General features: G+C 40.2%; 1 protein-coding gene across 1 annotated transcript in view; it reads left to right on the top strand.

Moving 5' to 3' along the window:
* The window catches only part of CGNL1 (cingulin like 1), a 485,508-nt gene that overhangs the window by 172,795 nt on the left and 295,538 nt on the right, over window positions 1-17,175 (top strand). The window contains exon 3 of the mRNA XM_069222401.1: window positions 16,038-16,132. Within this exon, the coding sequence (XP_069078502.1) occupies window positions 16,038-16,132 (95 nt within the window). The remainder of the gene's footprint in view (window positions 1-16,037; window positions 16,133-17,175) is intronic.

Here is a 17,175-nt window from a genome sequence, read left to right as displayed (position 1 = left end):
CCAAATGCAAAAGTGCTTTAATATCAGGCCAGTGCTTAGTACACAGTCGTGTGGCTCAATGTGAAAAGATCTGCTTTGTAAGCTAGAGAACTGCTCAAATTCATTATGCCAGGTATGATGCATTGTGTGCAAAGTGTGCTGCAACATGTATAATGGTTTACACCCTAGGGATAATTCTTCATTAACTTGCTAGTGCAAACGTGGAGCATAAACGTTTAAACAAAGGTTTTGATATACAAATACTGTTCTGTAAGTTGTTGATCACATACACAGTGTGTCTACCCACATAATCCTGTATGCACGTAGGAGGCGATCTACTTCAGATAGATCTTTCCTCACTTTCCTCTCTTTCCAATCTAATGGACATCTCCTCATTCTCTTATTTCATATTTCCCTTGTTGCATGATTTACAACTTTGGCGTAACTCTTCAAAGGGTCCCCTCCTACCTGATATGAGTGACTTAGTTCAGTACACCGGCGCTGAGTGTGAAGGACTAGACCATTGTAGCCCCACAAGACTATTCATTGTGTAATTGACATAGAAGTATTGCTTTTGGGTTACTAAGAATCCTATGAAGGGATCAGGGGCACCGTGGAAACAGAAAATAACCTATTTTCATTATTCATACTACCACACACAACGTGCTAAGAAGGATGAAATGTTTTTTATGTTAAAATTATTTATTACTACAGAAAGAATCTGTTTCTCAGTACATCTCAAACCATTGCACAGAATATCATAAAAACAGCCAGGAGACATGTTACAAGTAACACGACTAAAATGCACATATCGAGCATTGCTAAATAGTTTTTAGATAACATTTTAAAGACGAACACCCTATTGCCTCTCTCTATCTGCTTTACCTTGAGAGCATGAAAGGCAAATAAACTTGCATTGTAGAACGTCTTACGGAGAAGCGACACAATGCATGTTGACAGCAAAGGCTGTCGTTATCGGCGGAGATGTGAAAACAGTGTTCACCGTGAAGGGCAAACACTCACTGCGGTAGCAGTTAAGTGGTGTTCCTCTGGGACTAGGCTATATCAGCTGCAAGCTTCAGGAGAGATGTCATCAGCGAAGTGTGAAGTTAGCTGGCAGTAGCTGAGATCATCTTTGACAGAATCTCGGGTGACAATCTGGGTGAAGGACCTCTCTAACAGGTGGGCAAATGACAGCCCTTATATCTTAAATCTTTAACAGAGAGTGGAATGTGTGTGCTACATTGTGGACATCAAACTACATGCTATGACGTTGGTCTTACGGACCTAGAGAGAAAATGGACATCAATTTAAACTACACTTATTTGATTGAACATCTATATAATTTGTTATATTTCCTTGACTTGAGGAGGAAACAACATTTGACCAGATAATGTCACCTTTATATATGTCACTGATTATATCTGATGAGTTTATATCTGTCACTGATCAAAGAACTATACAATACCATGTTTCTTGGTAAGATAACATCTGGAGACAATGGCGCAATGATACAGACATGACAATGATTATGCAATAACAGGAAACATGGTGATGTGTAGGGGCTAAGTTGGAGTCGAGGCCTAGCAAAAATGGAGACTAACCATAGCGACTTTACATCACCCTGACTTACACACATTGGAACTACATCTGCTTTACTTTTGTTCCACATTTCCATCATGTAGCTTCCCACTTTCACAACCTTAAAGACCCAAGAAAATTTAGATAAACACTTGTCTGTCACATCCCCTGCCTTAAATCTTTCCTTCAATTCACAGTCAACCTCAATATATTAACTTTATAATTTTTATCTGGCATTCAAAAGTGCTGTAAATTTATGCCAGCTGTCACCAATAACATTTTTCCCATTGCTTTCTTCCCGACATCAAATGTTTAATTTCACAACTGCAGTGGTATCCTTTTGAATTACTAAGTTAGCCTTAGCCCACTGGGTACACAGATCTGTGGCCACAGTAGCAAACCTCAATGAAGCTGCTAAGGCCAGGAATAACTAAATATTTTCTTTCCTATGCCAACAGGAATCTCATCGATTTGTTTTGCAAAAGAATGGTCCAGTCACGACCACCAGAAATCTGTTCTGATTCTTCTCCCTGTAACACTCATCCCTGGATAACCTTTGTGGGCCATCAACAAAATCCTGTCTCATAAACACTGCAGTATCACCACTAGCGCTCCTCTGTACAAAATACCATCAAACTAGGATATGCCATTCAATTCTGCAAAGTATGGTGCCAACTCCTCTTCCAAATTAGTCTTTTCAGGCCAAGCAGCAGTTCTATACTCTGCAGTTTTCATGCATACCCAGTCCTCCTCCAACCCTTCGGTCCATTCTTCTTTTGGGATACCCACACCAGATATTTCTGACACAGATGTAGATTTCTTGGTATATTCGTCAATAATTTTCTCTCCCTTCACCTTTATGGACAACCCTTAAACATACTCTGTCAGTTTGTTTGTAGCACCTGAAACAAACTCTACCTGTTAATTAAATTCTAACAACTCGAATCGCCACCTAGCCATTCTCTTTGTTTTAAATAAACTCACATGTGGACAATGATCAGTGCAAACAGTAAACTGAGTGCCAACACGATAACCCACCAGCATGCTAGGGGCTCTCTTTCAGTAGTAGAATATTTTTTTCAGCATATCAAAATGGTTCTGGATGCACAGTGTTTCTCAATTAGTCATCCCTTTCCTGAAGTTAAGCAGCCCTTTGACCCACATTACTGGCATCATTTATGATACTCATTTACTATTTCCAATTATGTCCTCAATTATATCTCTGACCTCTATTTATCCTATCCAGCTCCTTTTTCAAATCATTTCAGACAGACATTGGTTCGCTCCTTACTATGTGAGTTCACTCCATACTTTGTGCACCCTTGGATGATCTTGTGCACGTTGTGTTTAATTATATTATTGAGTTCCCAAAACCTTGGGGGACATTTTCTCCCTCTTGGTACCGGCATCAACACCTTCCAGCATCTTAAACACTTCCTTATCGACGAACAACTAATGGGTATGAGTTGGATCACATTTTAATGTGTTGTGGCTACCCTAATACATGTGTAAGCGTTCACTTGTATCTTTTGACCATTAAATTCTAAATTGATCTCAAAATATTTTAGTACATTTTTGGGTTTATTGCCATAACTCAACCGTCTGATGTCAATTAAATCTAAAGTGATACCCCTAAATAAATTATAATTATAATTATAATTTTATAATTGTCACCATCTACAGACCTATTTCGATAACCTAATTCCACAAACACCTTTATATCTTTATTCACAATCTTACCGGTGCAGCAGGGACCAACCTTGTGTTCCCTACTTCAATAACCTATAAAATGAATTCTTCAGAAATATCCTGTCCCCTAGTTTCCTTAACCGGACTCTGGGAAAATTAGAACTTTTATGTGCATAATGCCCCATACCATTTACTACAAATTTGATCTATAGCAGTTCACAATTGATCTGTCAACGTGGCTTTCCAGTTCACAAAGTTCCTATCACCCTTATATTTTGACCCTTTTTTCGTTACAATTTCAGTGTTTGACGACACCAGAAACCATTCCTTGTTTTACTTCTTCAACATTTGTTTTGGCCACTTCCTTATGTGATAGTTATCTTATTCCCTGCAAAGAGGTTTCAGATGTGAAGGCAATTTCTATCCATTTCTCTAAAGTTAAATCGTTTGCAAGCAGTACTTTTTATTTTGACGTTTGACTATTTATTCTATGAAAAAGTTTACCTCTAATTTAATTATGAAATTATTTATAATTGTGTTGGATTCTAGAGATCTCAGTGCTGCTACAAAAATGTCAATAGGTTCTCCTCTCAGTTGAACATCTTTTAGAAACCTAATCCTTGCTACTCCTTTATTAATTCCTTTTCCATAATTTCCATCCAAAAGACTTATTGCTGTGTTGAATGAACCTACTTCATCTTCGTTTTCTTCTATTAACATAGAAGATAAATGTTTTAATACCTGGTAGCCTTCTGTACCCAAGCATTGTTTTACTGAGGACATTTTTGGGGTCGAGCCTGCGTAGCGCGCGCTTGCGCATGCGTATCGCTTGTGAGACGCTGTAGTAATTAGAAAAGGGCTTGGAGCCCCCGCCCATGTCACGTCAGTGTCTTTCATTGGTTCATGGGCTTGCCTTTTAAAACGTGCTTGATTTCATTAGTGGAAGGCATGCATACGTCATGCCTTTTCTGGTGTTTAGTCCTCCTCGAGCGCAGCGACCAAGTACTGAAAACATAGGAGGCATGCTGTTTTCCGTCCGGTTTGTGGACTACTTTTTCTCTTTTTTTCGCAGTGCGATCTTACTTCTTTAGCAGCACGATCGCGCTCGTTTATTTTCCATTTAATGAGGCAAGAAAAGTCCAGTTGGGAATTTACATCTGCTAATAGCTCGAACTCGGAGAAATGCAAGACCCGTTGCATTGCAAATGCTTGTTTTGCTTTTCTGTTAATGTCACCCACCAGCTGCATCAATGCAGGCTTCAAATACTTCTCTCTGCTGATACCATGAGAGGTTTTCAGGAATAGCTAAAAATGTGTTTGGTATCTTAATTCCTCCAGTGCTGAATGATACATTAAACTTCTCCACTAACTCAGGCAGATCGTTATGCTTCTCTAAGCGTGCATGCCCCTTAGAATAGTCGTACACAGCAATGCATATTATCCTTACAATGTTTAGTGTGCTTACAATTTATACATAGCTAAAAAATCAAGAATGCATAAAATGGTTTGGTGAGGACTGTATATTTTTGGGATGTAACAATTGCCCAGCCCTCTCCCATTCTGATGCTAGTATATTTAACTTAAATATCACCAATGGAAAGTTTGTGTGATGTTCAACGTACTGATGATTCTCCACCGCGAAATCAGGCTGCCTGCAACATAAATAACCGCACTCCTCCACAGTCAGCTATGCTCCTAATCAGTGACATGAAGATACTAAGTCTGGATAAAGTTATGTAATGTGAATGTTATTTCACAACAGAAGGGTACAAACTGCAGTGAAGGGAAACTCCTGTGAACCATTGAATCCCTACCAGTGCCAGCTTCGGCTTTACATTTTTAAGCAGAGTGCTACACACTGTTCTCTATACCAGAATGCTTTTTAATATCCTGTAGTTGTGCCACGTTCTCTTATGGATTGTGTAGTTCTACTCAGGAGAGCTCTTTCCTTATAAATCATGCTTTCATATCCCTTGTTATTCCTCACTTAAGTAGGCACATTCGTCATAAGTATGACATTGAAACACTTTCAATAGTAAACGTTTTGATATTAATGTTTATTGAGTTTTCAATCCAAACAATACAATCTTTCTGTTCACGGAACCCAACTAGTCAATGCCATTCTGAGCTATTGCTGCAGATGCAACAATAATGATGATGTTCTGTGGTATTTGTATATATCCTTTAGTTTATCCTGTCCTCTTTTCTTTTGTCCCTCCCCGTCTTGCCTCCCCCCCCATCTCCTTACCCTTCATTACAACATTTATCAATGCAGTCTGCCAATGACTACAAATGGTGCTTCTAATGTGTGGTGAACTAGACTCCATTGTCCATACACCATGGAGTCTATTCATGTGAATTACCCTGTCCTACGCTGGGATTCCTAGTCTGCTGTCTTCCTCTGGCTAGCGACTATATATTTAGATATTTAAACAAAGTTAGTCTTTTCTTCAGAGATCATTTCCTCTACAGAGGAAACATTTGTAGACCGTCTCAAAAATGTCTAATTTGTCATTGAGGTTATATATTAATCATTGATAAATAACTATCTGATGCATTTCTTGTATCTAGTCTTCTGCTTTCGAAACATATACCATGTTCCAGTAGCTCAGAATTCACATTATGTCCTCTGCTGGGCAGTAACGAACCACAGTGACCTCTGCTGTGTAATTTCCAGGAGTGACTACATCATGTAAAAGAGCTGCTGGCCTAGCCATCTCTCCTGCAATATCTGATTCTCCATATCCACTCCCAGTACATTTTTAGAATAAGGCATTCCAAGGCAATATCTAATATATGTTTCCATCTGGCTGATTACATCTGCAGCAGAGGCAGGAGAGTGATCACTCTACTTTTACTAGTTTGTAGGGTGATCAGTGCTGACTACGGATTAGTTTGTAGTATACCAGTTTCAGTCTGGCTTCTCCAGTGTGCTTGGCATATGTATCGAGGTGTCCCACCCAATCCTTGCCAGTATATTCAAGTTGCAGTCCATCTGACCACCAAATGTGATGTTGTAAAGTGGCGATGGTTGAGCAAGTCTTGCCTATAAGAGTGTTGTATACTCTGGATACCACCCCTTTAAAAGTTACCCATACCCTTAGGAAGGGTTGTGTGGAGACAGCCTAGCAGTTGTCGGTATTTCCAGGAGTTATTCATTTCAAGGTTGAAGTAGGTTTCGGCCTCAGGAAATGTCAACAGCCACATCTCAGTCAGTAGCTGATCTATTGTATGTATAACCCTGACCTTGAGCATTATGCATATGGGTTCTCCGTTTCCCATCCTGATTACTTTATTACCTGATATATAAACCCCTATGTGTAATGCAGAATGAGTGTGGGTAAGGGGTGTGCCTTTTACCAGACCCAGTTTATGGCTTCTGGCTTGGGTGGGATTCCATAATAAGTTTTTTTATCTTTAAGATATACCATACTGATTCCCTCTAATCCACCTACGTTTTTATCTTCTGTGACCAGCCATCTTGGTTTTTCGAGGTTATTGTGACTCATGTCTGTCAGTGGAGACCAGGTAGAATGACATCCATTACATTTCCATGTTTGGTAACCGTAGGCCACCACTTACCATGCTCACTTATAATTTGTCCATTTTCATTCAAGGCCTTTTCTCTCCCTGCATGAAGAGTTTTATCGTGTTTGTCAATTCCCGTATCAATGTTTTAGGAGCCACGAAGGGCAGTATACTGAATACGTTGTTTACCTGGGGTGCAACATTCATCTTGATAATTTTCGATCAACCCAAAAGGACAAGTTCAGGGCTTACCATTGTGACATGTCTCAGGTTATTTTCAGTGTTAATGGCTTCAGATTTGTCTTCTCTTACTCTCCTTAGCCTGATATTTATCACAATTTCTAGGCATTTGAGTTTGGGTGCCTTCCATTTAAATTGGTGAGGTCCCAGTAATACTTCTGTTTCTGTTTTAGTCAACGGTAAGGCTTCACACGTCCCTCAGTTAATGCAGAAGCTGGAATATTTTAAACAATCTGGAACTAGACATGTGAGGTGTGTGATAGATGCAGCCGGGTCCAATAAGGTTGACAATATATCGTCCTCTTACAGCAGATCTTTAACTTCCCCAGCTGGAGTGTTAATTCCTTTTATGTCTGGGTGTGTGGCCTAATGGCTTTGAGGGCTAAAATGAAGAGATGTCAGGGGTCACCCTTACCTCATTCCTCTGGTGATGGGGAAGGGTTGTGAGGGATGGCCATGGCATGTTACAAATGCAATAGGATTGCTATAGAACCTCTGATTTTGGAGAGAAAGCGTTGACCTATACTCATTCTTTCCAGTGTCCTGTATAGGTACCCATGGTCTATCTGGCGAAAGGCCTTCACACTGTCCCATGAAATTGCTATTTGCTGAGCCTGGTCTTTGCGTACATGTAAGAAACTGTATAAGATTCTGAGGTGGGCTGCTGCAGAAAGGATCAGTACAAAACCAACTTGGTAAGCCTGTAGTAAAATGGGGTGGATCCGTTTTGGGTAGTATTTTTGCCAAGATTTAAAGATCTGCGTTCAGCAAGGATATTGATCTACAACTTTTAGACTTATGGGGCCTTTACATGGTTTAAGGATGACAACTGTTCTAGCTTTCAGCACTTCAGATGGGGGAGGTCAAGTGCTTTATATTTCTCTTATAAAATTCGGAAGGGTGGTGTCTAAAGACGTTTAGTGGGTTTGAATAGCAAGGGCTTTATTAGGTCAGTTTCATATGTTCTTGTCAAATGTGCCCAGTGTCAGGCATAATTATGTCAAGTAGCTAGTGGTGACATCTGCTGTTGAGTGCCCGTAATTGCCAAGCAGTTTGGTTCTATATATGCATCCTTTTGTAGGGAAGATGTCTTGTATTCATAAGTTCTTAGTTTAGGAGCGTGGGCAGTGGTACTGATTTGAGTGTGCATGTCATGTAGTATGTTTTGTAATGATTGATGCAGCATGTTTTGCTAATAAGTAGTTGATTATTATGCATTTTAACCTCCAAAGTAGGTGTGTCCCCAGACAAAAGGTTCATGGCAATCAAATTGCTCCCTCCCTGTCAAATTCTGTGCACATCACTAAGGATGATGTTACTCATTAGTTCTTGTTTTTCTCCATATTTGCCAGGAGTATGCTCAAATATGCCAAGATGCCTTGCCTTGTGCCGGTATGCTGCACCTCGCATGGTCAGTGACAGGAAAATAGTGGAAAACAGGGGGTCAGCAGCTCTAACCAAAGCACCTTACCCTGGACCTCAATTCTTAATTTCCTGAGTGACTAGAGCATTGCACACTGCATTTAAGAAATGAAACCAAGCAGCCAAAATCCATGTGACTATTGTAAATGGAGATGCAAAGGCAGTCGTACACTTCTTTCCCCTAGGTTACCACTCCTGCTGCCTCACCGTCCTTCTATTGCATGGTGATTTGCTGTCACATTCGAGTCCTTGTCCCTGGTAATAATGAGCTGAATAAGAGGCCATTAAAGCTTCCACAGAGAGCAAGCTTGGGGATTAAAAACTGGTGTGGCTCTTGAGGGAACTCAAGTTTATGGGGGATTGCCATTTTAGAGATAAGAGATGTAATTGCTATTTAACAGCAGTGTATTTGAATATTATCTGAGATGGTTTGTCCTAATACCCTTGATTCAACCATTAACCGAAGTTTATTTTATTCATAGTTAACTTGGAATCCATTGTGATTCCTAGGTTTTTAACTTCCTTGGATAATTGAGGAGGTGGTCCGAGATCGTCAGGCCAGACGCACAGAGGGTCATAATTTTTCAATTCACCACATATGAGTATTTTAGTTTTGGAGGTATTTAGTTTGAGATGGCTCCATGTCATCCACTGATCAACGGCTCTGAGGCAACTGAAGATTTGTGAGTTTTCAATGTTTTTGGGGCATTCTAATTCAAGTAGTATTTGTGTGTCATCTCCATAGTTGTAGCATGTGAGATGGAAATCATTGATCAGTTCTGGTAAAGATATCATGTAGATGTTGAAAAGCAAAGGTGAGATGATTGATCCTTGGGGGACCCCTGCTTTTGTGAGGTAGGGTTCGGACGAGAAGGGGGGCGAGTGGATGATATTAGATCTTTTTTGAAGATAGGAAGTATCCAGTTGAGAGCAATCCCTTGTATGCCGGCTTCGTGGATTCTTTGAATTAGGGTGTCATGGTCAACCATGTCAAAGGCAGCTGAGAGGTCCAAGAGAAGTAGTGCAGCAACTTCATTTCGGTCGACTGTGTTTTTAAGATCATCCCAGATTGCTATGAGTGCCGATTCAGTGCTTCTTCCTGGGCTGAATCTAGTTTGGAAGTCTGAAAGTATAGAATTGTCTTCAATGAATTGTGACATCTGGGCGAATGCTGCTCTTTCTATCAATTTGCCCAGGAAAGGTCCATTTGTGATTGGTCTGTAGTTGTTGGGGTCTTGCGGGTCTAGGTTTGTTTTCCTTAATAAAGGTCGTATGTATGCCTTTTTCAGGTCTACAGGAAAAGTTCCTGAAGTTAAAGAGTTGTTGATGATTCTTCTTACAGGTGTGGCAGCAGAGGTAGATAGAAGAATGTTCTTGAAGATTTGTGGTGGGCAAGGGTCAGAAGGGCAACCAGAAGGTCTGCTTGCTTTGACCAAATCCATAAATTCATCCTGGGATATTTGTTTGAAGGACTGTAGAGGTTGGGTTGGTTTATTCTATGAGGGTATTTTAGGAAAGGGGTTGGTGCTGATGTTTTTCTTCTGTTTTAAATAGGAGTCCAATGTGTCTGCCTTGGTTGTGTAGTGAGTTGCCAATTTGTTTGTGAAATCTTGAGTAGTGGGATAACTTCCTTCCATGCATGTCGGTTTTCGAAATTCATTGAAAGTTTGATAAAATTCCTTGGTTGTAGATTGAGCATTTTGAATTCTGTCTGAGTAGTACCTTTTTTTAGCTTTTTTGATTGATGATTTGTATATCCTGTTAAGTTTGTGTAGCTGCAGTTTGTCTTGACTGTTGTTTGTTTTGAGCCAGGTCCGCTGCAACTTTCTGATTTGTTGCTTTATCTTTATAAGTTCTGTGTTTCTCCAAGGTGTTGGTTTTCTTTTGTTGTGTTTAGTTTTTCTGAATGGTTTTAGGATATCAAAAGCTTCCTGTAGCCACTCATAAAGTTGTGGCACATAATTAATTGTATCTAGATCTGTGTTGGCTGTTAGTTGTGTTTCTAAGTCATCCAAATTGAGTTTTCTCCATGGTCGATAGGTGTATGTATGTATGTAAGTAGTTGTGGGGTGTGTTGATTTGTGGAGTTGTATGTCGGAAAGTTATCAAATGGTCGTCTGACCAAGTGATTGGCGTGATGCTATGAATAGTAAATAGTTCAGGCTTAGCAAAAATGACACCTAGGATGTGACCAGCGATGTGTGTGTGTGATTGTGTACAATCTGATGTAGGTTCAATGCGACTAGGCCAGTGGTGATAGCTTTTGGATGGGGCAAATTGGGTTTGTCAAACCAAATGTATAGATCCCCAAGAATGCATAGGTTGGAGTATAGTGTAATAAGGTTTGAGACTGTGTCTAGAAAAGCATCTGGGAATGTGGAGTTGTTAGGTGGAGGTCTGTAAAGGAAGAGAAAGTTACAGGAGGAAGTTGGAGTAGGGTGGCATCTGGTAAGGAGGGCTTTACAACCTTGTATGGAGATGTTGTCTGTTTTACTGCGGCTCAATGCCTGTTTGACTATAATAGCTAGTCCACCTCCTCTCTTGCCTATACGGTTTTGTGTGATGGCTTGATAGCCTGGAGGAACGGCTTCATGCAACACTGGGGCCATGTCATCTCCCAACCAGGATTCAGTTATGAATAGTAAGTCAGGTTGTGTGTCTGTGAGCAGGTCGTAGATGTGGTGCTTGTTTTTTGAGAGTGATCGAGCATTTTAGAAAAGGTGTGTTAGTGGTAGTGTTGTTTTGTTTAGGAGAAGGGTCAGTAGTATAATGTGAGCTTGAAGCAGGAGTGTTGCTAGTTGTGATAACTGTTTAAATGAGAGTATGGCCTCTATTTCAAATCCCTCATGAAACAGACGAATCAGCTAGCTCACACAAAAATGTTTCATTAGCCAAGGTGATCATCATTAGAAGTCATTGTTCCCATGTTTCATTCTGTTGGTCTCTGGGTTTCTTCCTGCAGCACCAGCATCTATGGCTGAATCCTAAAAACAGAGGAAAGGCCCCTGCAGAAACTCTGTTTCCCCGCCCGCCGACCCATCGGGTAACTCTTAATGGCCCTCGCAGTCAGGTCACCGCACTGGTGGTTTTCGGAGCGCACGGCTTCGGTGGATGGGCATTTCCGTCCGCTGAAGTCGTGATGAGGGCTTAGGTGTTGCGCTGTTAGAAGGTAAAAAATGCGAGCTCTCAAATTTTACCTGGGTCAGGGCATGTACAGACATTTCTAAATGCAGCCCTCGCTAGCTGTGTATTGGGAACCATGGAATTTGTCCCTATGATGTCTTTCAGCCAATCTGTTGACACAGGCTTCAGCCATTACCTTTTCCCTAACTATACAGATAAATAGTGTTTCTTTATAGTGATTTGAAGATGGAACAAGAAAAGTGATAACGCAAGGAGCCATAGGGAGGGTCCCAAAAAGTCAGATACAAGATCTACTCTGCAGGAAAACACTGGCCAATTAAGCCAATTTGAACATTACAGAAATTAACGCTGATCACAGCCTAATAAAAGAATAACATTGATACTCCTCAATTAGACAACAACATATAGACCCAAATAAAACATACTTTGCTTTAGAAAACAGCCACAGCAATGGCGACAAAAGGAGAATTGTTCATATATAAAAATTGAAGAGTATGTGTTGCTGTTCTTATCCCACCATTATTTGAAGAGTGCAAGATGTTTGCCGCTCAAAACTCCTCATCTGACTATAATATTGCTTGTGGCACTATTGAAAAATAAGAGTGAATTTGAAAAATGGTGCTGCAGTTGAGAGGGCGAGCATCTGACGCCATGCCCCAGATCAGAGAAATCCACACAAACAACCCAGAAGGCTTTAGGTGAAGAAACTAGCTCCTTATTGCAAATGGAACATTACCCTTTATGAATCCAAACTACTGACCTTGAAGAAGCCTTCTTAATCACAATGGGAGCAAGCCCGTTATAATTTATATGGGTAGGCAGGAGAAAACAAGATGGTTGAGAACAGAAGTATCCATTTTAATTCTGTTTAGGCTTATTCCTAGAGCTAACATTTTAATCGAGAACCATCCCCACCTGCTGTGGGGGCAATGGTGATTAACAAGTTATCAATACCAGTAGGAGGAGATTTAGGATTGGCTCGTTTTCAGGCATTAAGCATGGTGTTCACCGATTACTTCGCTCAAAAGCCAATATCTTCCTTGAAATTCATAACTGTAGACATACCATCAAATTGATCCTGCCTTTTGCACCGAATAATTGTGTAAGTTTACTGGTTTAGCCTAGTATGTATTTTATATTTGGATCATTTCATAATGTGATGGGGTACCCTTTAAAAAAATGAAGAAAGGCAACGTATCGCAGGGCTTCTCAGCTAATTTAAGGTTTGAATTGGGTTGATCCCTTAGGCTATTTTTCGATTAACTGTCGAATGTTTTAGACACACCTGCTTTTTTGGGGAGCATATTAAAGTATCAACAGTTCTTGTCAGAGCGCTTGCAGAAGAAACAAAGTATCCAACACAGGAGTTGGTCCCTCAGTTTCGAGTTTGCAAAGGTTTCACTAGTAGACATTCTCACCGTTATCATTTTCACTTAGTGTGCTTTTTTCTAGAATGCTGCGCACCTCCACTCCTTGCAATTTGCATGTCTCTTATTAAAACGTTAAGGAATTGTGTATAAATGCCAGTGGTTCACAGTTGGATGTTCGAGTTAAGAGTCCAGAATAAAATGGACATGCGGACCATCTTGGGGCTAGATGCTGGAGTTTTTTTTTTACTGTTAGTTAACAAACACCCCACAGGAAGAAATTTAGTCGAATCTACGCCTGTTGAGAGAAAATGATGTGAGATAAAATCCCTAATTGAGACATTGAGGCTCAGTCGTGGTTACACATGGATTACTGGTTGAAGCTTCCGTTGTTTGTTTTTTTTCTACCTTTTGCTAGGCTAGCATGCAATTTCTTCCCTGAACACTTATTTTTCAGTTCAGTATTGAGGTAATATAAAATTACTATATGCAATATAATTCTGCCCATTAAATTATAAAATAAAATTCTGTACAACAGGTGTCGTAAATAAAAAGCAGTTGAGTTTGTGTCCGTGACACTCTTTCCATGTTGACGTGCAGCTGACCATCTCTATCATCATGTAGAACAATTGAGGTGTGATGGGCCGACGCTGAGAGGGGCATGAAGGAAGGGAGACAGATGGTGGAAGGAACCACTCTTAACTGATTGTCGCCTCTCTTGCAGTCCAACTCTCTAATTAGCCATACTTGTCTGCCCTTCCATTCAGTGGCAAAAGTTTTTAATAAGTGCTGGTAGTAATTCATGCACAGAAGAAGAAGCAGTCAAACAATGCTTCCGTCGCCTGCAGAGTTTTCGAGGTGAGGACATTAAGAGGGGCGATAACCAGTTCCAGCTCATTCTTTTTTCTCACGCAGTCTACTATATGGCACCTGAGCAGCTGTATGTGTAATAGTCTGAGTTATTTTGGAAAACGTAACTCCTGCGTGGTTCAGGTGAAATAGATTTAATCCAGGCGCTTGCCCAACACAGGGGACACCTTAAATTTTCGTAAACACTTGCGCATGATGTGGCCATCCTCTTTTCCAACACTGAAGTGGTAGTCCATGTATGCTACTAATAAGTTCTGGGAGAGGGCACCTTAGGACCTGCGTGGCCATCTTAGGTGCGGGCCAGCATTATTGGAATGGAAGGCACTAAACCTTATGAGGAGGGAGACCATAATTAAACAGCACTACTGCCTCATGGAACTTTAAACTGAGCAGAATCCGTAGCCTACAATTGTAGTCATTTCCCTAAGCCCACTGTAAGTTTGAAAAAAGATGTATATGTATTGGCTTTTTGTTTAAGCACTCTCGCCTCTGGCACTCCGAGTCTGGGCACAATCCAAAACTTCAAATAAATAAATACGATGACATGCTAGCTCTGGGACAGGAGCATTAAACATGTAATAATTAGGAGGGTTATTAATGAAGCAATATGATGATTAGAAATTGATGGGTTATTTTTCCAAGTAACTTACTTCCTGGCAAATACAATTTTCAAAATGGCAAACGTTTTGTACTACCCATATTTAAGAAGTAATGTTACATACTGTTGAAATGACACTATTGTACAACAATCCAAATAACCACGTCCCCCTCGTTCTACTGTGTCTTTTTTTTATGTTGTGGTCATTTTAATACATAGGTTGTTTCACTAGAGACCCTCTTGGACGTTACTCTGCAGTAATTCTTTTTTAAATGATGACCAACGGGAAATTCCGTTACATTTTCTTTCACAAAGGAAATTGATTATTTAGTATTTGAGTGAATTTGTTACATTTTCTTTCACAAAGAGAATTGATTATTTAGTATTTAAGTGAATTTAATTGGGCAATAGTATTCACTTTTAGGTGGAACTAACCAAAAATAAGCATGTGAAAAACTCTAATGCATTTCCTGAGAAGTACACTGATCCCATTGGATGTATTAGGAACACTTGTTTAACTCTTTCCTGCCATAAGCTAGTACTAGAATTCACAATAATATAGATATACTGCACTTTGGGCTGGGGTAGGGAATGGGGGGGGGGGGGGGGGGGGGTGGCGGTTTAGTGATTGGGATAGTCGCACAGTCTTCTTTTTCAGTGTGAAGTGATTGGCTTTTAGTACTGCCTTGTGGTGTTATCTGGCTGTGAGTGGACTCACTGGCATTCAAAATAGTCAAGCTATGCTTCACTTCTCATAAAAGGAAGAAGGAAAGTAGCTGGACCAGGAGCAGCCAGGATGGGAAGTGACTCACAACAAAATGGATAGTAGCAGATCCCAGTTGTGCATTATTTGTGCCTGCAGGAATCCATCGGTCTCCCGTGCATGTCTTACCACCGGCAGGTGTAAACCAATCAGAAAGGGCCTTAATAGCCTCGCACTTCCCAGCCAGGGAAAACAAATTCTAAAACAAGCCTATCTTAGTTGCAACAGTCAAGTCACGTTAGGCCATGCTGTTTTTTGCCAGCGAAGCAGCAGAAGGTGGAAACAACAATTGGGCAGAGAAGATCTTGGAATTTCAGAGAGGAAGCAGAATGGTGGAGAGGGATCAACCAAGAGGTTCCTGACCCATTGGAGGAAATTATAGGTGTGTGGCAAAGGCAGAGTTGTGTTGTCAGCATACGTCTAGGATAAAACTGGAGCAAAAAGATGCAGACTGCTAAATTATGAGCAAAAGGAGTAAATTGAGTACAAAACGATACACTTTACCCAGATTTATTTTGGGAAATTTTTTCACCCTAAGTTATTTCTGGATAGTTAGTGCAAACAAGCCCAAATGCAATTTACTTTGTAATTCAAGGCCGTTGTTTGACAATATGTTTTAATCTTATAGTTTTGACTCTGTAAATGTTCTCTTTTACAAATCTTTGTATTATATTTATTATCCTTTTGATGTAAAACTGTGCTATAAACAGCTTCGTTAATGCTTTCTATACATTTGTTTATGGGCTTGTTACCATAAATTACAACACAAAATACATTACTTTCATTATATGCTTATTTTTTAATCCGGTGTAATATTGGCACGACCATTTTACTAAACTGTAACATTATGTTTTAGGCCACTCCTGATCTGTTAAAGGGACAGCAACAACTGGCACAGCAAACTAATGAGGAAACAGCAAAGCAGATTCTCTACAATTACCTAAAAGAAGGGTTAGTATCATTAGAAGTAATTTATTTGTGAAATGCTTTTGTTCAGAACTCCTTACTTTGTTTCCAGTGGGTTAGCCCTGACATTAGATTGAAGTTTGAATAGGTTCGCACATTGGAGATCCTTAGCAATGTATGCTCATCTAATTACAGGTCAAGACGGTGAATTGTAAAACGTCTTTTCTCTTTGGCGTATCTTTTCGGATCTTCAGACTTTTCTTCCCATGTAGCATTATGTGATTTGTGCTTCTGATAGCAGAAGCACAAGGAGCAAGACAGCTGTCAGTGCAGTAATCATATGGTTTTACAGTTGGTGATAAACACGGTACTTGTAAATCCCAATCCACTCCATGAGAAGTAGAAGGCGGAATAAGGATTATGCTTTTTGCAGGGATAACCCTGCCTTCTATGGTTATTCTCTTGAGACTTTCCACCTGCAACAAACAGTCATAATATATCTAGGGAAATATCTTCAAATAAAGAAAGAAATGTGTGGTAATCGGTGCTCCCCTTTTCGAGGAGAAAAACTCATATTGGAGTAGTAGTAAGGTGCCTGGTAATTTCCGTGCCTTTGGTAGCAGTATTTCTGGGTGCAGTATTATCACCTCTGTTTTTGCCCAAGACTCACAGCCTGCCACAAATTATGACTGCTTTATCGCCGACAAGGCGGGGATTAGACTACTATTGTATTGGTGAATACTTACAACTACCCCTAAATTAGCCAATTATGCAGAAGCATTTGAGGACCTAATTAGGCTAGATAGATTCCATAAAATTGAGTGGTGTAAAACGTCAGAAAGGTGCTGTCTTCCTTGGGCCTGCTGAGCTATTGGGAGTCTGCATCTTTCAAGAAGTTTTCATTCAAAGATTAAATCAAGAAGCTGTACTGGCATTGGGTGGCGCAAAACGTTTGTTAACAATACCAAAGGGACTCCTATGAATTTTGTGCGGTTCAAGTCAAGTCCCCTGTAGGAAAATTACCTGGACAGCATTACCAATCCCCTTGATAGGAAACTATGGGCCTGATTTAGAAGTTGGCAGATGGG

The sequence above is a fragment of the Pleurodeles waltl genome, chromosome 3_1 (genome assembly GCF_031143425.1).
Source record: "Pleurodeles waltl isolate 20211129_DDA chromosome 3_1, aPleWal1.hap1.20221129, whole genome shotgun sequence".
NCBI lineage: Eukaryota > Metazoa > Chordata > Amphibia > Caudata > Salamandridae > Pleurodeles > Pleurodeles waltl.
Note: the sequence above shows the minus strand (reverse complement) of the source record. Positions and strands in the feature narration are given on the sequence as shown.